This window comes from Ascaphus truei, chromosome 2 (assembly GCF_040206685.1).
Source record: "Ascaphus truei isolate aAscTru1 chromosome 2, aAscTru1.hap1, whole genome shotgun sequence".
Classification (NCBI taxonomy): Eukaryota; Metazoa; Chordata; class Amphibia; order Anura; family Ascaphidae; genus Ascaphus; species Ascaphus truei.
The window spans coordinates 477,728,222-477,751,137 of NC_134484.1; the positions used below are offsets into that span (position 1 = coordinate 477,728,222).

Below are 22,916 nucleotides of genomic sequence, written 5' to 3' on the forward strand. Positions count from 1 at the left end.
CCCTCTCGCTATATAGTGCTACCAGCCCAGAGCTGATTGCTGAGCATAGTCAGTCTCTGGTTGTGCTTGCTACAAGCTACTTCACAGTCTGCTCTTGTCGTTCTGTTACAGACCCTTGCCTTGTATCCGGACTCCCGATCTCTGGCACCCTTAAACCCCGGCTCGCTCAACGGACTTCCACCCTCTCCTCGACCCTGGCATTGGACTTCGACTACTCTTGACCTCTCCGACCCTGACTCCGGCATGTATCTCTACGATTCTACACTCTTAGAAAGAAAACGGAAATGTTAGTCACCAATTATGTTTTCTCCTGATCCCTCCATGGCAGCGAATGCCTAATTCCCGCCTCTATCTTTTGTTATGAGCAGTACATTTATTTTGTCTTGTTCATAATTGGCCTTGAGATATTTGTGTGCACATGTATATAGTACAGCTCGGCTAGAGGTACAACTGACCTGAATCAGGCATAGGAGAGGCTTATAAGGGTGTGAGCAGGTCAGAAGTCTGTGTCCTACCTTCAGATGGGCAGAGCCTATTCCCTCATGTCATGGGCTGACATTGAGAGATCAGGGGAAAATAAATAATCAGTAAGTAAAATGTCAGTGTTTCCCCAGGCACTCCTTTATATAAGTTATATCCGGTTACAATGGGCAGTGCTTACTTCTCCAAAGGGGCTGCCCTGTATGATAATCCTTAAATATGAAGCTAAATGAAGAGAAGGATACAACGGACTTGCAGCCAATTTTATTAATGTGAAGGAAACCAACGATTTGGCTGGACACAGCAGCCTTTATCAAAATGGATCCCTCGCCTTGTTCTGTGGCATTGCAGGATGTTCCTGTGTGGTACAAAGGCGCTGAATGTGAGAAACTGGAGGTGACTGAGGAAAAAAAGAATGAGGGTGTGAGGGATCAACCCGCCCTATTTAATATGGTGAGAAGTGGGGACAGGTGAGGGGAAGTTACTCTACTGTTTCCTCTGCATTACCCACTTCTCTCCTGGATGAAATAGGTATGGGAGACTGTGTCAGTATGGAGCAGAACTGCTGGACCTGAGAGAGTATCGGGAGCATTTATCAAAGTCTCTCTGATGTATCTGCTTTTTATTCATACTTTAAAACTGTAAAGTATGTGACTATGTTACACTAAGAGGACATTGTTGGTCTTTTTGCTGTTATCTCCGATTCTCTTTATACGCTTTGTTTTTCTAGATTGTAATGCTGTGACACAATCCTGAACCATTGATGTGTTTGAAATAACGTTCCTGTTTGAGGATGGACCATACAAATTTTTCTAGGTGCCCCTGTTTTCTCCGACTCCTTTGGGGTTAATAATCTTAGGTTAGAAAACTCATTCTAAATGCTGTATATTTGTCCAATAAAACAGATCATTCCAATTCTGTTTTCTCTATTATACAGGCACAGCTGTCATCCAACAAATATTAAGATTAAGGAACCTCCAGTCAGCACCTACAGAGCAGCACTGCCCACTGCCAGCACCTCCCAGAGCAGCACTGCCCACTGCCAGCACCTCCCAGAGCAGCACTGCCCACTACCAGCACCTCCCAGAGCAGCACTGCCCACTCAGCACCTCCAGAGCAGCACTGCCCACTGCCAGCACCGCCAGAGCAACACTGCCAGCACCGCCAGCACCTCCAAGAGTAGCACTGCCCACTGCCAGCACCTCCAGAGCAGCACGGCCCACTGCCAGCACCTCCAGAGCAGCACGGCCCACTGCCAGCACCTCCAGAGCAGCACTGCCCACTGCCAGCACCTCCAGAGCAGCACTGCCCACTGCCAGTATGGATCCACGCTTGTTAAGTGAGTAAAGGAGATATTTTGGTGTCTTTGAAATCTACAAGGAGGGAATATCTGATTATTTTACAGTTATATGAGTCAAAAACACAAACTAATCTTGTTTTCTTATAGAACCACCAGCAGGTAAAAAGACAATATATCTTCACTGTAACAGGGGACTTATCCCTGTTCACAAATGTGCTTCTAATCCAGCAGTGTGGTGGTTAAACTGCTGGTAGCAAATTAACTAACACCACCTGCCTGATTAGAGGTGGTAGAAAAAGCCTGCCTTTGAGACAGGAAGGGACTCCTTAGCTCACTTGTGGGCTGAACTTTGGAAAACACAGATCTCTGGAGCTGACCTGTCTTGAGCTCTGTCAAGAAGAAACAGCAGAGCTGATTGCAAGACACCAAATAAGACTTCTAAACCTGGATGCTGATTTTCTGTGCACGCACGGGTGCGGTTCCAGGAGAGCAGAGAAGCTAACTCTACAGCAGCTAACAGATAAGACTTTCATTCTAAAGAGACTTCTTATATCTGCTTATGTCATGCTATGTGTTTGGGGCTGGGAGACCTGCTTAACTAGGAGCTGTGAATTGCATGGGATTTCACTAGAAATACTCCCAAGTGAATTAAGCTTTGTTCCCCCCCCCCCCCCTGTGTTTGGATGATTTCCTGATGAAAAGGAAAAGGCACAATAAAGCCTTATTGTAATTTCACCTTATAAAAGCCTCCAATTGTGTACCTCTGTGAACGACCGTCTACATTCACCTCTGTCATTTTCTGCCAGAAGGGCTAGTGATACATTTCTTTACATAAGGTATTATATTATACCAATATCAGAGGAGGTGAAATCACAAGAAGAGCCCCCACTCCCAGCTTTACATGATGGATTTTCCTATTCTTGTTGCTAGGTTTCCCTGTGGTTGTGCTGGAGAGGTTAGAGATTAAGTCAGAGAAAGAAGAGACAGACACAGAGGAACATCTGACCCCAATAAAGGAAGAAATAGATGCATTTCCTGTTTGTGGTAAGTACCCTTACATACTCACTTGTCTTTATTGAGTATGTTTAAAAAATGGACTGAAATGTGTACAATAGTTTGGAAAATAATATTAAAGCACGCATACAATTATAAAATACCTGTCCTAATGAAAAAAAGGTTCTATTGAGGATATTATTGTTATTGCGGTTTGAACATTGGTAGCTCCAAAATATTTTCAGCACTCAGGGGTAAAAGCTCCCTCAGCACTCAAAGGGTTAATAACAAAGTAAAATCAATCACTTCACCCCTCCCCCATAAGAATCAATATAGAGTATTTCTGTATACTGAGATCACAAGAAGTGCCCCCACTCCCAGCTTTACATGATGGATTTTCCTTTTCTTGTTGCCAGGTTTCCCAGTGGTTGTACCGGAGAGTTTAGAGATTAAGTCGGAGAAAGAAGAGCCGAACACTGAGGAACATCTGACCACAATAAAGAGAGAAACTGTTCCATTTCCTGTCTCTGGTGAGTACCCTTTCCCCTTTGTCTGCACAAAGGGATGTTATCTTGTTACACGGAGCATGGTCACATTTAGCAAATAATCATGGTTAATTGCCTCTCATAGGAAGTCCTCAGGCCTTCTGGATGTTCTGGAACAAGCCACATGCAGCAGAGTTAGAAGTGCAATATGGCTCTCAAACACGTATAAAGGTTGGAAATGCAGAATTATGGATATCTGACCATCAATAGATAAAATGCATTTGGGAAAAAACATTCAAGGGACCCTTCCCCTGTCTGACCAGTGTATTCTGCCTGTGCTCATGTATGGATGTGAAACTGAGACCCGAACAGCGAAGATAATTCTCAGAAGCTTCAGATAAGGCAAATAAATATGGTGAGATAGATACTGGGTACTACCCAAAGAGTGCTTTTCCTGGTATTATACAGGTTAATAAGAGCTTCAATCAGACTTAGAACTATGCAACTAATTTTGACAGATTTATTATAAATCATTCTTCCTGGTAATGTACAGGTTATTAAGAATCTATTTTAGTGTTAGGACCCTTGAGACGTGGTCTGCCTTGGAGGGGCTCAAGGGCTTACAACACTTTGGCCAAAGAGTTAAACTAAAAGACCATTTTATTCAAATACCGTGTATTAGTGTCTTTGGATGTAGCACTGAGCTCTGTCTGTGTTTCATGTTCAGTCTCTGGTTTTAAATATATATTGCCATGCTCAGTAGCACTCCTCTTTGACACTTATACGCATGCATATATGTTGTGGTTATTTTGGGGGTTCAATATGAGCTTATAGGGGTCCTGTATGTTTTATTACCCAAAGAGACAGGGAAAGAATGTATGAGTTCAAAAACAAACAAAACTCTGTCCCTTTATAACATGGGAGAAAATGTAAAATAACTAATGTACATGTATGCGAATGACAGAATGTTATATACACACAGCCCTAGCCTCTCTGACCTTGGACACATACTTTAATCTTATTTTTCTAGACTTGAATACAAGATTTTTCAAACAAACTGACAAAATGGTAACGATGGTATTTGAGACTAAAGATGCATTTTTAAAACTAGCAAAAGATCTACAGATCAGAACCAACTCTAACACCGTTCTAGCCCCTGTCATTAGTTTTAATTATCTGGGCATATTGCTTGACTCTCATTTAACATTTGGGCTACAGTTTGATATTTTGACATCCTAAACCTATGCCAAACTAGGTGTACTTTATAGGAACAAATCCTCCCTAAGTCTGCTGGTCAGAAAGCGTATCACACAGCAGATGCTAATGCCATTTATCGACAATGGAGACATAGTATACTGCTCGGTACCCCAACCCCACCTTAGCAAACTTGATACCCTCTACAATTGAATATGCTGCTTTGTCCTCCAATCTAACTACAACACACATCACTGCGAAATACTCAAAGAACTAGATTGGTCATCACTCGAGTCTAGGCGCAAACTTCATCTTTCCTGTCTTGCCTTCAAATACTTTCTGGGCAAGCTACCCGTCTATCTGAACAAGCTCCTCACCCCTACCACATGCAGCCCTATCATCTGAGATCTGACTCCAAAAGACCGTTCACAGTCCCATGGTTAAACAAAGTATCTGTCCGCTCCTCCTTCTCTTACTGTGTACCTTACAACAATCTACCTGAGACTTTCACAGCCGCCACCAGTCTAAGTTCTTTCAAAACTATGCTTTCAGCTCTATGATTAAGGACTACGCTAGTCTGAAACGCGTCAGAGTGTGTCCCCCATACCATGTTTTTTCAATAAATTTTTATTTTTAATCAACACCTTGCTGGTCTCCCATTCCTACGAGCTGTGCACCGCTGGAATCTTCGGATCTCTTCTACTATTACATTGCACACCGAGCGTGGATGCACGCAACAAGGGGAACAGTCCTATGTGAGTATTGCATGTCTCTCCTCATTGAGACTTGATGACCGGTAACAGTGCAGCAACACAAGGGTCATGTAGGGCGCAATCCTACAAAGTAACGGTATGTTAACCCTAATTCATGCTCATTGTCATATGTGATAACATTATTGTGGATGCATGTACAAAGCACTGGGTCCAATACATAGCTATGTTCATAGGCTGACTCCCCAAGAATTCAAGGACTGTATTATCTGCTTAAGTTCTGAACGAGATTGAGCACTGTATTTGGGACTTACGCCCCAAAACTACATACAATATTTGTCATTATAACTCTGTTGCCAGGACATACTTAAAAACGAGTCGTAACTCTCAGTGTATTACATCTTGGTAAAACATTTTATAAATAAATAAAATCTCCATTCTGAGAGGAACTGGAGCTCTTGAGGATGAATATGCAATCTCTACAGCCTGGACTGTACCTTGTGCCTGGATTTGGGGGATAGCCAATCTAGAAAAAACATTTAGCTAATTTCTCCATGTAACCCTTTCCTCTCTGTCCATCATCTCATTTTCTCTCTCTCACTTCTTCCCTTCTCCACCTCCATCTACCCCTCCTATCTGCAGAGACCTACACTTTATTAATCTACCAGTTCTTGATTCCACGTTTTGCTCCTCCCTCTCCTCTTTCTGCTCCAGACTCTGACAACATGGTGATGAACTACAACTCTGCCCTATCCTCTTGATCTATATGCCCCTATTTTTCTCTGCCGTTCTCGTCCAAAAAACCCACACCACGCCACACACGCATTCTCAGTTCCTGCACTCGCTTCTCTGAACACCTCTGGAAGAGATCTCATACTTTAGCAGACCTCCTTCACAAGAAATGTATCATGTCTCAACTCTGCCCTCTCCCAGGCTAAACAAACCTACTTTTCTTCACTAATAAACACTCACAAGTCTAACCCACACCACCTCTTGTCGGTCCTTGACTCTCTACTAAGATCACCCATCCATTACTTTTTTCTTCTTCCATTTCACCTAAGTTTTTTGCTGACTATTTCAAGACAAAAGTGAATTACATTCGTCATGACATGTCCTCTGTATGCTCCTCACATTCTACATCTCTTCCAAATGCTCCTTCTGTCTGCCTCAACTTTCTTTACTCTGCCACAGAGGGGGCCATATTACTGCTGATCTCTTCTCCCTCTACCACTTGTCTTCTTGACCCCATTCCCTCCCATCTCCTCAAACTTCTTTTTCCTTCTGTAGTCCCTACAAACACTCATTTGCAACTCCTCCCTCTACTCTGGTGGAGGGAAAGTTACCAAATACGCAACAGTTATACCCGTACTCAAAAACAGCAAGCTTGATCCTACTGGCCTTTCTAATTATTGCCTTGTCTCCCTCATGCCTTTTGACTCTAAACTCCTTATATGCCTTGTATTCTCTCGCTTACTTCATTTTCTTTCCTCTAATTTAGCTTCCTCACGCCACAAAAACCGCCCTCAGTAAAATAACGAAAGACCTCCATGCTGCCAAAAACAAAGGTCATCTACTCATATTACTCAACCTCTCTGCAGCCGTTAATAGTGTGGACCACCCTCTTCTCCTTCCCATTTTCAAATCCTCTTAGTATCCATGACAGCGCTCTATCCTGGATTTCTTCTAACCTCGCATCGTACTTTCAGTGTCTCATTTGCCAACACCTCCTCCTCAGTCGATCTCTGTGGGTATACCCCATGTCTCTGGGTCCACTTCTCCTTATCACATATCTCGGGTTCAAATATCACCTCTATACTTATGATACAAATTTACCTTTTAAACCCCTGAGTGTACACCTGCTGGTCAGACCGGTCTCTGAATGGCTCTGCTATATCATCCTGGATGGCTGTAATGTACATGGCATAAGATGTTGGGTAATTCGATCAATCTCACACTTCAGGGGTTAACATTGGTTACAAATGTCCTTAGAAATACAAGAAAAGCTTTTATGGTTTGTTAAATCCTTGACCAGGCCTAGTTTATAGGACTGATAGAATCTATAGATAAGAACATCTATTTTGCCAGAGGTGGGTATAAAATATGACCTTCCTGACACTTATGGTGCCGCAACCAGGGAAGGCCTAGGACCACGGGAGTTATGGGACAGCAAATAACTTAAAAAGAAAGTGTTTCTTTGTGAAGTACTCCAACCGTAACCAGCAACGGATTAGACTCGTGGGTGATGGTCCCAGGTATCAGGGGTCTTCCATCAATGGCCACTACCACTAGTGGAATCTATTTAGTGCGGAGAGGAATGGAGTGGAGTGGAGTTCCGCAAATGCGCGGTCAATGAAATTTCTTTCAACTCCTTAATCCACAAAAGCCTGAATGAAGATGGAAGCTGGTACCCAGGAGAGTGAAACCGGCAGGAGGAGCAGTGAAGGTTGTGGTGAAGGAAGAATAGAAGAAATGTCCAGAGAATATTCCTCTATCTTCACTGGACATTCAGGTTTTCCTGATTTTAGGATGACATTTGAGCCCACAGTACAGGCACAGCCCCCTGATTTGCATCGGTTCCTCATCTGTGTGAGGTGCAGTAACAGGACTGTTAAAATGGGGAGCTAGCCGAATTGTTAGGGTTTTTGGAGACTGAACTCGCTCGGTCTGCCGTGTCACGAGAGAACAGCACATATATACAATAACTGTTATCCAAAGATAGTAGCGGAGCACAGCTGAAGGATGGGGTCAACACCAGCAATGAATAGGTTAAAAATCTTCTTTATTGAGACATGGTGCAGAACGGGGGGAGACAGCAACAACTCTAACGCGTTTCAGGCTATGCAGCCCTTTCTCAAAGAGAAAGGGCTGCATAGCCTGAAACGCGTTAGAGTTGTTGCTGTCTCCCCCCGTTCTGCACCGTGTCTCAATAAAGAAGATTTTTAACCTATTCATTGCTGGTGTTGACCCCATCCTTCAGCTGTGCTCCGCTACTATCTTTGGATAACTACTATTTTGCACACCCACTCTGCGTGATGCACGCGCACATGGACTAAGGATCAAAGAAGAGTTTTGTATCTCCCCATTCATGGATCTAGGGGAAGTTGCTGACCAGTAACAGTGCCGCAGGTAAGAGTTCTTTTAGTCTTTTGAGGTGCTTTTTAAGCATTATATACCCTCATTATAAGACAAAATACTTTATCATGTTACTTCCTGCTTTATGATGCACTGGGTCCAATACTCTCAATTACCATTTTAGACCTTGTCCGCAGTTTTGCTATATATTCAAGCATCAATTGCCTTTGTATCCCTTTTGCTGTAGCACTGTTTTTGGGAACCTTTCCCTAATCTTCCACTATATACAATAACTGGGCCAGATTGAACAAGACTAGAATATAGTAAACTGAATGAGTTTATTTCCTATGAGCAGAACAGACAATACATCAAGCAAATAACATTACAGAAATATTTACACTTACAGGGGTTGGACAAGGAGATATTTAGCCGAATAGCAGCTCCTTAGTTGTTATAGGTCACAACAAGCACAACAAGCAACAAGCCACCCAGGAATAAGGGGTGCAAGCAACTATATAGATGCAGGCCCCCCATTCCTACCATGGCAGTTCAGTTATTGGTGAACAATTACCTTCTCCCAATCACAGGTTGCCAGGTAACGCAAGAAGCTGGGTTTACCCAGCCTCTCATTAATACAGCAGTCCCCTGTAGCTACTTGGCCAGCCCATTTATAAAAAAACTATGACATGATGCCTTCGTTGCCATCCTGTCTAGCAAAAATGCGTATTGGGCAGGGGTCTTTCATGTAGGGTGTCACTTTTGACAGGTGAAATGGCTATCACCTAGTTGTGAGACCTGGCTGCATATGCAATGAAGTGAGTCACCTCCAGTGATGTACAAGTTTTTTTTCTCACCTCTGAGGAATTTCTCCACGACAAAGCCTTTCAAGTAGCCTCCTTTGATTGTACAATTACATATCAAAGCGGCCATTTGGCAAGCTTCCAAACCTATCCAAATTTATAGTAACAACAGCGATAACTCATAACTATATTTCCCATATATTAAATCAGATTAACAATATGAATGCAACCTGTGTTCGTTGCATAGGAAAGCATATCCAAATTTCAGCCTTGTAGCACAAACACATACAGAGATATGGTTCTATGGGGTTTACATTATGACAAATACACAGTTAACCCCTCTCTCCATGTTAATACATAACATAGCAATTCATTCTACTGAAGCAGGGGGATGCAGATCAACATACACAATATGGTTAACCCTTTCCCTCCCGACATGATTTATACACACATAGTAATATAACACAGACTGCTGGGGAAATACCTCTAAGACCTGGGGCCATTCTGCTGAAGCAGGGGGATGCAGATCAACATATACACCGATCCCATTAACCCCTCATACCCCGATCATGACATGCCGTTCTTGTATCCGGCGGTCCATTCTGATACAGAAGGCAATCAGTTCCTCCAGATTTTTGGGAATGTCCTGGCAAGTCAGTTCATCCTTTAAATGCTCGGAAAGCCCCTGCCAAAATGCTGCCCCAGAGCTTCATTATTTCAGACCGTCTTCGGAGCAAGGATTCGGAATTCAATGACATACTGGCCTGCGGTATGGGATCCTTGTCGGATTCGAAGGAGTAAAGCAGAAGTGGAGGAGACGCGACCGGGGGCATCAAATGCTCTTTTAAATGCCTGGAGAAAGGCAACGGAGTGGTCAGTGGGGATTCTCTCTCCCACAGAGGAGAAGCCCAGGTCAAGGCCTCATCCGTGAGTAGGGAAATGATTTAGGCTACCCTGGATCGGTGAGTGCCGAACATGGAGGGCTGGAGTTCGAACTGAATTGAGCATTGGTTCAGAAACCCTCTACAAGTAATAGGATCCCCTCCATAACGCAGATGTGCCTGGATCTGTGGTTCCATGGGCATAGAGCAGGGCTGCACCCCGTGCGGCCCACGACGGACCCCCTTCAACCTCCCCTTCACCCCCCTCGACGTGCTCCAGTAGGAGCGCGCTCCAGCCATGTCTTTGCGTGCACTCCCCTAACCTCCCTCCTCCAGCCTCCAGCACGGGGACGCGCTCTAGCAGTGTAGCGCGACCCGGAAGTTCCTGGTCTGTGCTAGAGCGCGCATCCCTCACACTTTCCTCACGCTTCCCTGCCATCACCAGGTAAGTATGGGGGTGGGGGGCTGTTGACATGGGAGGGGGGCTGCTGACATGGAAGGGGGGTGGGGGGCTACTGGCATGTGAGGGGGGTGGGGGGCTACAGACATGGGTTTGGGGCTGCAGACATGGGTGGGGGGCTGCTGACATGGGAGGGAGTGGGAGGCTGCAGACATGGGTGGGGGGCTGCTGACATGGGAGGGGTGTGGGGGGCTGCTGACATATGGGGGGGGCTGCTGAAATGGAATGGGCTGGGGGGGCTGCTGAAATGGAATGGGCTGGGGGGGCCTGCTGAAAGGGAATGGGCTGGGGGGCTGCTGAAATGGGCTGGGGGGCTGCTGATATGGGCTGTGGGGGGCTACTGTGGGGGGCTGCTGAAATGAACTGGGGGGCTACTGTGGGGGGCTGCTGAAATGAACTGGGGGGCTGCTGATATTGGCTGTGGGTGGCTGCTGTAATGAACTGGGGGACTGCTGATATGGGCTGTGGGGGGCTGCTGAAATGGGCTGTGGGGCCTGACTCTGTTTTCCTTGTGAGGGGGAGAGTGGTGGGAGTTGCAGGGGGGGGGAGAGTGGTGTGAGTTGCAGGGGGGGGGGAGAGAGTGTCATATTGAGGGGTGGGGGAGAGTGTCATATTGAGGAGAGGGGGAGAGTGTCTCATATTGAGGAGAGGGGGAGAGTGTGTCATATTGAGGGGAGGGGGAGAGAGTGTCTTATTGAGGGGAGGGGGAGAGAGTGTCCTATTGAGGGGAGGGGGAGAGAGTGTCCTATTGAGGGGAGGGGGAGAGAGTGTCCTATTGAGGGGAGGGGGAGAGAGTGTCCTATTGAGGGGAGGGGAGTGAGTGTCATATTGAGGGGAGGGGGAGAGTGTCATATTGAGGGAAGAGAGACATGGGGGGGCTGCTGACATGGGATGCTGACTGGGGGGGGATGCTGACTTGGAGGGGGCTGCTGACATGGGATGCTGACTTGGGGGGGGGGGATGCTGACATGGGATGCTGACTGAGGGGGGATGCTGACTTGGTGAGGGGCTGCTGACATGGAATGGGCTGGGGGTATGTGAAGGGGGTATTGTGTGTTTGATGTGGAGGGGGGTATTGTGTGTTTGATGTGGAGGGGGGTATTGTGTGGGTGATGGGGAGAGATGGGGGTATGAGAGATAGATGGGGAGTATCGTAAAGGTTGATAGTGAGGGGTTCTGGGGGAGATATGAGGATGATGATGAGAGGTGCTGGAGGAGAGATGATGATGATTTTACCCGTGCGGCCCAAATTTTTTTTCCATGGAGCAGTTCGGCCCTTCTCACTTTACGAGTTGGGCAGGCCTGTGTTAGAGTATCCGTAGTCGGTAAGCAGGCACAAGTCAGGGCTGGCGGCAGTGATGCAGAGTCCAGTCGACAGGCAAAAGGTCAGGGAAGGCGGAAGGCAGCGAGGTTGGGGTCACGGTCCGGGGTCAGCAGCAGGGATTTCAAATAGGCAAAAGAGTAGTGCGCGATTGCGACGATCAATCAGAACTTTGCTCGGCGACTCCCACTGGGAACTGCAGCCTTAAGTAGAAGGCTGCCAGTAACCAAAATGGCCGAACTGAGGAGAAAGGGCAGGCAAGCTGGAAAACCCGGACTGGAGCTAACCCCGGCACAGATCGGGCAGAATCCTTACACCTACAGAATTTATAATCTAAATGGAATAAAGGGACAATTACAGAACACAATAAGAGCAAGTGCAATATAAAACATAAGTGCAAAGACTAGTCAGAGGCCCAAACTAAGCAAATGATTCATTGAAGAGATGAGATTTCAGGCATTACTTGAGGATTGGCGAAGGCTGAGGGGGAGGGAGTTGCACAGCAAAGAGACAGGTTTTAGATTTGAGAATACGTAGAAGGAATGTGAATCTGCTAAGTAATGCAGTGCTTGATGGGGAGAAACTGAAAGGATCTCATGAGAAGAGAAGTAGAGACAGAACAAAAAGAGTGAGAGAATTTTAGTAACAATGTAAAGGGGTTTAAGGCTGCACACCACAATATATGAATAAATACATACAGTTTACCGGTGCTGCTGGTTCAAGGAAGTACCTGCCAGGAAATTCCAAAAAAGACAGATCCAGCGCTCCACGGATTTCACGGATTTCAAGATAATGAATTTATTGTGCCACACGACGTTTCGACCAACAGGTCTTTTTCAAGTGATAAGGCATATGCCTTATCACTTGAAAAAGACCTGTTGGTCGAAACGTCGTGTGGCACAATAAATTCATTATCTTGAAATCCGTGGAGCGCTGGATCTCTCTTTTTTCCTCAGAATTTTAGTAACGGCATTTTGAATAGTTGTAGAGTGGCGTTGGTAGAAGAGAAGGCCAGAGAGGAGAAAGTTTCAATAGTTGGGAGATGAGAGTTTTAGGAGAGGGCAGACTGTGGAAATGTTGCAGAGAGAACAAGATTTATCAACAGCCTGAATGTGAGAGGAGAAGGAAAGAGAGGAGACACATATTACACCAAGGCCACGTGCTTGGGAATTATATGAATAGTATTTTTGACTGACAAAATATGACACCAAATTGAGCAATTGAGTCTTGTTTATGTGGGTCTTATGGCAGAAGATTACATGGGCATTGTAGTCACTGCATCACTGAGATTGTAAGCTCTCCAGGGCAGGGATTTCCGTTCGTATTGTCTGATTTTGTTTGTTGCACTTATTGTATTATAATTTCCTGTACTGTATTGTTTCTGCTATAAAGCGCTGAGTACACTGTGGGTGTTATATAAAAACATACATGGGCATCTACAATATCTTTACACTATAAATTGCCGTCTGATTGATATTATTAACACACTAATATACTAGAACAGGAGTTCCTTAACTTTACTTCTCATGGACATTTTCAATGCTAATAATCATTAGGAGGATGTACCCTTAAATAATGAATACCGTAATAAATACAAGTTATATATGTATCAAAATGTATTTGACTGTGAGAGCTGCTACAATTAAATTTCAAGTCTTCGGGGACCACCACCAAACTTATTAGGGCCCACTTGATTTTCACGGGCCACAATTTTAAAACCCTGGGTAAAGAGAAAATTAACAAAATAAAGTATTGGTAAAGTAAATGACTCAGTGTTCTGGATTTGTAATTTTGCTTTCAGTAATTTCATTTACAGATTGAAAACATTTGTTCTGTGTTTTGTTTACTTCTGTTAGAGAACGGCCTGAATCTGAAACAAAATTTGAGCTCTGATACATCCAGAAGCTGTCTGACTCCTCGCAGCCCAGAAGTGCCAAAAAACAATGATTTCTGCCACATTTTGGACATGTACAAGGAACCAGTGCCACATGATGGTGACTTTACAGACCTTGTACAGCACACAGCACAGACTGACTCTAAATTTGGGTCCAGCAAAACGTTTGAGAGAGATTTAAGAAGAAGCCGTGGTGCTCAGCCTTTTTCTTGTTGTGAGTGTGGCAAAAGCTTCTCACTGGACAGGGACCTGCTCACACACCTTTGTGTCCCCACTAGAGAGCAAACCTTTACATGTACAGATGGTGGGAGCAGTTTCTCACTGAAGGGGAAACTTCTTTCACAGCAGGTGATTCAGACAGAAGTGAATCATTTTACTTGTACAGTGTGTGGGAAACAGTTAAGTGCTAAGAGGAGCCTCCTCAATCATCAGAGGATTCATATAGGGGACAAACCATTCACATGTACAGAGTGTGGGAAAAAATTCACAATTAAGAGCAGTCTCCTAATACACCAGAGGATTCATGCAGGAGAGAAACGATTCACATGTACAGAGTGTGGGAAACAATTCAGTATTGAGAACAACCTCCTCAGACACCAGAGAATTCATACAGGGGTGAAACCATTCACATGTACAGAGTGTAGTAAAAGCTTTTCTCGGAAGGAGGGCCTCCTCCAACATGAGTTGATTCATACAGGGGAGAAACCATTCACATGTACAGAGTGTGGGGAAAAATTCCGTAAAAAGAGCCGTCTCCTCGGGCACCAGAGGATTCATACAGGAGAGAAACTATTCACATGTACAGAGCGTGGGAAACAATGCAATACGCAGAGCAGACTCCTCGTGCACCAGAGGATTCATACAGGGAAGAAACCATTTACATGTACTGAGTGTAGTAAAAGCTTTTCTCACAAGGAGGGCCTTCTCCAACATGAGTTGATTCATACAGGGGCAAAATCATTTACTTGTACAGTGTGTGGGAAACCGTTAAGTACTAAGAAGACCCTCCTCAATCACCAGAAGATTCACACAGGGGAGAAACCATTCACATGTACAGAGTGTGGGAAACAATTCATGTGTAAGAGCAACCTCCTCATGCACCAGAAGATTCACACAGGGAAGAAACCATTTACATGTACAGAGTGTATGAAACAATTCAGTATTGAGAGCTACCTCCTCAGACACCAGATGATTCATACAGGAGAGAAACCATTCACTTGTACAGAGTGTGGGAAACAATTCCGGATTAAAGGCAGCCTTCAAAAACACCATAGGATTCATACAGGGGAGAAACCATTCACATGTGCAGAGTGTGGGCAACAATTCAGTATTAAATGCAGCCTCATCAGACACCAGATGACTCATACAGGAGAAAAACCATTCACGTGTACGGAGTGTGGGAAACAATTCATAGTTAAGAGCAACCTCCTCAGGCACCAGAGAATTCACACAGGACAGAAACCATTCACATGTACAGTGTGTATGAAACAATTCACATTTAAGGGCAATTTCCTCAAACACCAGATGATTCATACAGGAGAGAAACGATTCAGATGTACACAGTGTGGGATACAATTCAGTGTTAAGAACAACCTCCTCAGACACCAGATGATTCATACAGGGGAGAAACCATTCACATGTACAGTGTGTGGGAAAAGCTTTTCTCGGAAGTCGGAGCTCCTTAAACATGTGCAGATTCATACAGGGGAGAAACCATTCACATGTGCAGAGTGTGGGAAACAATTCAATATTGAGTGCAGCCTCCTCAGACACCAGATGATTCATACAGGAGAAAAACCATTCACATGTACAAAGTGTGGGAAACAATTCACAGTTAAGAACAGCCTTCTCACACACCAAATGATTCATACAGGGGAGAAACCATTCACATGTTCAGAGTGCTGGAAACAATTCCGTACTAAGAGCAACCTCCACAGACACCAGAGGATTCATACAGGGGAGAAACCATTGACATGTACATAGTGTGGGGAAATCTTTTCACAGATGATGAGTCGCTTTACACATGAGGATTCATTCATGAGATTAAACATTTGATTTTTCAGAGAATGCTTGGTAATACTACAGTAATAAAAATAACTGGTAATTCAATACTAACCATTACTTCTTACCATGGCATTCCAATCAGAGCTGCAGAGTGGGGGTGGGTCTGGCAGAGAGGTGTGGGGACTGTGTCAGACAGAGGAATGAGTGTGGGTCTGGTAGAGACTGGAGTGGGAGTGGGTCTGGAAGCTCCATGACTTTCACTTGCTGTAGCTATGAGGAATCCTCCAGGTGATAATCTCACCCCTCCATATTAACCACTTCCCCTCTTCCATGCCTCTTAAACCTTCCCTTCCACCATGACTCAACCCCTTCCTCTCCTCCCCCGCATTTCTCTCAGCTCTCACCCATGCCTCTTGACCCCCTCCTCTCCCATGCCCATTAACACACACCTCCCCATTCCCCATCAATGTGTACAGGAGAGGGGGGCTGTAAATGGTGACAAAAAGGGGCCTTCGTGCGGGTGTAGTTTATTTATTGTAAAATAATTTTAATGAAAACATTTTAAATTCTTAAAATTTAAATATTCTAAAATGTATTTGTTTTTTTTTTACATTTTATTAACAATGAAATACATTTGTATAAGAAATAGGGTTTGCAATAAATGGCCTTGAACATTTTGCCAATTTTTTGCTTTTTTGTTTTCTATTGGGTGCTAATATATTGCTGAATATTGTTATCACAATAAATTACTTAATATTGTTATGGTGGGAAGTTTTTTGTTATTGTCCAACCCTAGTTGAGTGTTTTGGAAAAAGTTCAGTACAATGTGCGACCTCCTTTCACACCCAAGTATGTACATGGGAGAAACCATTTGCTTGTTCAGTGTGGGAAACAATTCAGTGTTAAGGGCCACCTCTTCAGAAACCAACACATTCATGCAGGGAGAGGTCTTTCACATGGACAGAGTATAGGAAAAACGTTTCTTGGGTGAATGACCTCACACACCACATGATTCACACAAGGGAAATAATTTGCTTGTTCAGAGGGGGGTAAACCATTTTATACAAAGTGGGACATCTTGTTACACCAGCAGATTTACACAAGGGAGCAACTTTTTAATTGTACAGAATTTGGGAAACATTTCAGTACTGAGAGGCACTTCAACACATACCAGACAATTTATACAAAGGGGATTACATCATAATCAATTCTGTAAAAGGACACTCCTCAGACACCAAAGGATTTACACAGGGGAGAAACCTTTCCCATGTGCAGAGTGGATAACATTTTTCTCCATAAGAAAACCTTGTCACCCAAGTGTTTACACAGGGAAGAAGCATCTTGTGTGTACAGAGTAGAAAAATAAAAATTTGTAGCCATATTGTTCTTTTCCCTACAGATGCAGCCACCAACACTCAACCACATCTCGAGATGAAAACTGCACTATGCTGCAATATCACGTGAGGTTGACCGAAGCAGACTATAATGGCCCATCGGATTAACCCAGCGGGGTCCCTGCTGTGTGAATCTTACCTGGGTCTACCTGTCTGCAAGAGACGCACAGTAAGGCTAAGGCCCCATTGCACTTGTCCGCACGGCTGTCTTGCTTGCCGGCGGCACGTGCAACTCACTGCACCGCGGTCTGCAGGAAACTTTTTTAGGAGCGGGGGGTGTGACCAAATGGGTCGCGTGGGCGGGGCCATGATGAGGGGGTGCGCGGCCATGACGTGTGTCCGTGTGCTGGAGTGGAATATAAAATTGACATACAGTACCGCCACAGTTTAATCGGGTGCTGTAAAGTCCCCCCCCGTCCTCTCCCCCCTCAGTTTGCCCTGAAGCCGGGCCCCGTCCCCCAGGCCCTGCATGTAAATGAGTGTGAGGACAGGCATGTGTCCCGCTCCCCTCCTCCTCCCTGCTCCAGAAGCCTCCCCTCCTCCTCCTCTCCTCATTGCCAGGGGTTCCCCCAGCCCGTGCATCTGCTTACACTGCAGACTATGAAGAGAGAGTCCGTGGGAGGGAGCAGGGGGGCTCCCTTGGTGCTGCAGCTGCTTTCCCTCCCCACTCCCCGAAGCCTCCCCTCCTCATTGGCTCACAGCCACACCACATGACGCGTCGCCGCTTGGGATTACAATTCTCTTGTATCCCTTGGCGGCTGACGCGTCACAGCGTGTAGTGAGCTGTGCAGCCAGGGGGGACTGGGACCGGCTCGGGAGGGCACCATCACATGGTGAGTAGCGCTCACGCGGCCGCCCACGCCGCCGGGCGCAGCGGGTCCCAGCCCTAAGAGAGACTGAATCAGTCACTCTATCTGTGTGTGTCTAACAGGAGATCTCGGGGTTTGATTTCATTTTAATGTTACTGTATTGTAGCAGGGGGTCTCCGGAGCTGAACCGCATTGATTTCAGGTCCAAGGACCCTCACTTCCCGAGTTACAGGCACCGTTATGGGGTGCTGGTATCAGTTATGGGGTGCTGGTATCATGACGGCCATGTTTAAATTCTCCCACGTCACGGCCCACGTGATCGGGGGATTTAAACAAACTAGATACTGGCACACCATAATGTGGCCTGTTACTCGCTAAGTAGGGGGTCTCCGGACCTGAAACCAATGCGGTTCAGCTCCGGAGACCCCCTGCTACAATACTGTAATATTAAAATAAAATCCGATATAGATGGACCTTCCCGTTTGGCCTACTGGTCATCCGAAACGGGAGGGCCATCTCTATGAAGGAGATAGAAGAGGGGGAAGAATTTCTCCAGAAGCTGGGAGTCAGGGAGAACTCCCCCACGAGCCCTCGTAAAGAGAAACCCGGGGAAGCAGACTGGCAAGTGGTAGGGGCAGTATGGGAAAGCCGGGACGCTATAGCCTGAAGGACTGCCTATATTCTTTTTTCTCTGATGGAGATGCCTCGTGTTTGAAGGCCAGTTGATACAGTTGGAGTTAACCCCTAATTTGTCTCCCCCTGATGTCTCCCCTCAAAGGATGAATGGAGACCCTGCTGATTAAATCGATGCCCCCAGACTCAGAGCTATCCTGTTGATTGGCCTCGCAAACCTCAAGGTATCACCTAAAACAAACAAAATAAAAAACAGAAACTCTTACCTCTGCACATCATGGCGGCTTCTGGTGGAACGCACGATGACCAGCATGGCGGAGGTGAAGGATCTGGTCCTCGTGGCGGCATCGCGGAAGTGCAGCATGCTCAGGCGGGAGAGCTGTGGGAGTGACTACCTCTTTCGCGGGCTTCGGGTGAGAAAATGGCGGCCACCGGAACAACGTCACCGGATGTGGAAGGACCGCCATCTTGGAGGAGGCAGCAAAGAACCCAAAAACAACGTCATCACTGAGCGCCAGCCACCGTCCGATCCCGCGAGAAGAGAGGCAGGGATAGAAAAAACCGGCAACATGAACGGAGGAGCGCAGGGCTACCCAGGAAGAAGAGGCCCCCCGGACGACACCAGAAAGGAGGGAATGATAAGGTGGCAGCACCCCGCGACAAGCCACAGAGGGGGAGCAAGCACCGCCGCTCATGAGGAAAAAAGGGAGCATCGAGATAGAGTCGTCCCACCACCGACACAGTTACAGACAGCAGCTGAACCAATAAACATTGTCTTTACAAAAACACTTCTATACAAACAATCATTTCCCCCATGCCCGGTCCCCTAAATAAATAAATAAAGATAGCTACACACAAGGGAAACTCCTGCACCGCCACAATATGAACCACGTTGAGGTCCTTACTAGGTAAGGGATTGGAGTATACAGAAGAAAAGGAACCTAGTATACTCGCACCCAGTCAAACTAAATGTATAATGATATAGTTAAAATACTTTATTGGTAAACAATGAAAATAAAAAAATGGGCTTTAAAATAACAATATGTCAAACAGCACGTGACTGTGATCATTCGTAACTTAACTAGAGGTGGTTAAGTAGTGTATACATATGGAGATCCTTGATAGATATTCAGGATCCGATGCTATGTATATAGCCTCCTATGTATATGGAGATAAGTCCGTGATGTATCCACCACACAGATGATGTCAGTCCTGATGTATATTCTCAGAGCGTGTGTTGATAAGCGCTCTGAATCAAGGTGACATATATATGATATGTAGTTATAGCATCTAAGTGAAGCAAGGCAGGAATCAATGTGTGACCATCTGTGAATGTGTGTCCGCTGTATAAATCCTAATCAAACACTAGAAGCTGCTTAATGTTGAGAAGGCACTCTATAAGTATAACCCATGGATCCTAATGCTATACCTACATATCATATATATGTCGCCTTGATTCAGAGCGCTTATCAACACACGCTCTGAGAATATACATCAGGACTGACATCATCTGTGTGGTGGATACATCACGGACTTATCTCCATATACATAGGAGGCTATATACATAGCATCGGATCCATAATATCTATCAAGGATCTCCATATGTATACACTACTTAACCACCTCTAGTTAAGTTACGAATGATCACAGTCACGTGCTGTTTGACATATTGTTATTTTAAAGCCCATTTTTTAATTTTCATTGTTTACCAATAAAGTATTTTAACTATATCATTATACATTTAGTTTGACTGAGTGCTAGTATACTAGGTTCCTTTTCTTCTGTATAAATAAATAAAGAACCACTAGACTAGGGATGTGAGGCCTCCCAGGGAGAAGGGATATAGGGTAAAGACATATTTATAACACTCCACAACAGACAACTGAGTGTAGGGGGAGGGGAGAGAAAAGGGAAGAGGTAGGAAAGAAAGGACAAGACAATAACTTTTAAAAGGGGGGAAAAAACAAAAAAAAAGGGGAAGAGACGCTAGAAATTTGGGGGAAGAAGTTGCAGTAACAAAGTTGGACTACCAGAGGTTAGGTTATGTTCTGTTAAGATGCGGTTAAGATTAAATTCCACAATCGGGGGGGGGGGGGGAGGGTGCCCTCCAGCTTCACCTTGGGCATGAGCCTCCACATGGGCATGAGAGGTAACCCCTTCCGGAGGCCCATGCAAGTCCCCACTGGGCCAGCAAGGGGGAGCGGTAGAGTGGGGTGGAGGTTCATCCCGGACTACGCTCGTGCTGTACGCCCAGGAGGGGCAGAGAAGGCGATTGGGGGGGATTGGTCTCGCCCATACGCCGGATGTGTTGACACTGTACTTACATGTCTTGTTATATGTGTTTATTTGTTCCCCCAGTGTGCATTCCCTTGTTTTTCCCGGCTGCAGTCAGAAACCACAGAAAGATCCAGACGTGCCCGACAACACGGCCCCAGGCACAGGTGAAAGCTTACAGACAGGCAAAGGTTTGGAAATACACAAATGAGTAAGGGGATTACTATTCTCTCGCATAATGTGAAAGGCTTTAATAGCCCAGGGAAGCGCAAACTAGCCATGGCGGACTACAAAAAGACAGACCCCGACATAATTTTGCTACAAGAGACACACTTCTCTAAATCCAGCTCCCCGAAATATATAGACTATAGATTTAAGACTTGGTTCTGAGCCTCAGCCAGTAAGAAAAAAAGAGGGGTAGCCATACTACTTCACAACCGTTTGCCTTTTGCGGTTAAGACCATCAAAAAAGACAACAACGGCCGATATCTGATTATCATCGGTGAAATACGAGGTCAACCGATCACATTGGCAAACGTATACGCCCCGAGCGACGATGCAGAGTCCTTCCTAGAGAAGTTCTTCTCCGTCCTCCAGAGGATTGCGCAGGGCTGCGTAGTACTCGGGGGTGACTTTAACCAGACACTTGATCCGATAATGGATAGATGCACCCCGAGCGGTCACACTAAATCGAAAGTCAGACAAGCCTGGAACAGGGGGCTAGGAACCAATAATCTCCTAGATATATGGCGTGAGCAACATCGACACGACAAAGGGTTTACATTCTACTCCCACCCACATGACAGATACAGTAGGATAGACTACCTCTTTGTGTCTAGCAGAATGGTTTCTCAGATCTCCCATTCGGGCATCCACGATATTTCGTGGTCAGATCATGCGCCGATAGAGCTGCGGTGCTCGGATTTCATACTTGACAGACCAGGAGCGAACTGGAAACTTAATGAAATATTACTAAAAATCCCCGAAATTTCACAAAAAGTGGGGGATAGAATCAGGGAATACTTTCAGGAGAATATGGGAAGCGTAGCTTCACAAGCTACCCTATGGGAAGCCCATAAGGCAACTCTGAGAGGAGAGCTCATAGGGATTGCAAGCAGGCGGAAGAGGGAGAAGGACAAAAAAATCAACCAGTTACAAGCAGAATTGGCAGTCCTATCGACCTTACAAAAATGCAATGACCCTTAAGGAGTTGCTAGACACCAAAACTAAACTTAATATATTGCTAGCCTCCCGTGCTGAGAAGGAGCTGACATGGTCCAAGCGGAAATTTTATGAAAAAGCGAACAGGCCAGATACCCTACTTGCCAATAAACTGCGAGACAGAAACCAAGTCTCCCAAATTCAGACAATTCGAACAGCGCAGGGGGATCTTACCTCTGACCCTAAAAAAATCGTAAATGAATTTAAAACATATTATGAAACCCTATATGATGGGGCAAAGGTGGCACATACGCCAACCACAAAAGCCCGACTAAAGACGTTCTTAACAGAGGCTCAGTTACCAAAGGTGACCAGAGAGGAGAGGGACGCACTACAGGCAGACTTCACTATAGAGGAAATCCTAGAGGTAATGAAGTCACTGAAAGCAGCCAAGGCCCCGGGCCCTGATGGCTTTTCCAACCTTTATTATAAGAAATTCCGCAATTTATTAGCTCCTCACCTCCTAAAACTGTGCAATTCCTTCCTGGACGGTGCCCCCATCCCAGGCTCGATGCTCCAGGCGTCTATCTCTGTGATCCACAAACAGGGAAAGGACCCAGCGGACTGTAAAAGCTATCGACCCATCTCATTGATAAACTCAGACACAAAAATCTTTTCCAAACTACTGGCTAACCGCCTTAACCAGGTGTTACCCAAGTTGGTCCATCCCGATCAAGTAGGGTTCATATGTGGTCGACAAGCGTCAGATAACACCAGACGGATTATAGATTTGATTGATTTGGCACAAAAAAAAACACATCCCGTCTATGGTGCTCAGTCTAGACGCAGAAAAAGCGTTCGACAGAATTGACTGGCCCTACTTGCGAGAGACGCTTGGGGAGTTCGGCCTGGGTGGGAGAATGTTGGAGGCAATTCTCGCTCTAGATCAGGGACCGACGGCGATGGTCAGGCATCAGGGCTTCCCCTCGGGTGAATTCCCGATCAAGAGCGGCACCAGACAAGGCTGTCCTCTATCACCCTCCTCTTTGCG

The 22,916-nt window shown here is 45.6% G+C and overlaps 1 protein-coding gene across 2 annotated transcripts in view; it reads left to right on the top strand.

Annotated features, from left to right (window-relative positions):
- Positions 1–22,916, top strand: part of LOC142488385 (uncharacterized) — an 86,472-nt gene that overhangs the window by 24,844 nt on the left and 38,712 nt on the right. Inside the window, exons 3-7 of one of the 2 annotated variants that reach the window (XM_075588854.1) lie at positions 112–286; positions 1,418–1,819; positions 2,711–2,824; positions 3,190–3,303; positions 13,553–16,314. In XM_075588854.1, the coding sequence (XP_075444969.1) occupies positions 244–286; positions 1,418–1,819; positions 2,711–2,824; positions 3,190–3,303; positions 13,553–15,573 (2,694 nt within the window). In that variant the 5' untranslated portion in view covers positions 112–243 and the 3' untranslated portion in view covers positions 15,574–16,314. Of the gene's footprint in view, positions 1–111; positions 287–1,417; positions 1,820–2,710; positions 2,825–3,189; positions 3,304–13,552; positions 16,315–22,916 lie in introns of those variants that run through there. The other variant, XM_075588855.1, reaches the window with a different exon arrangement.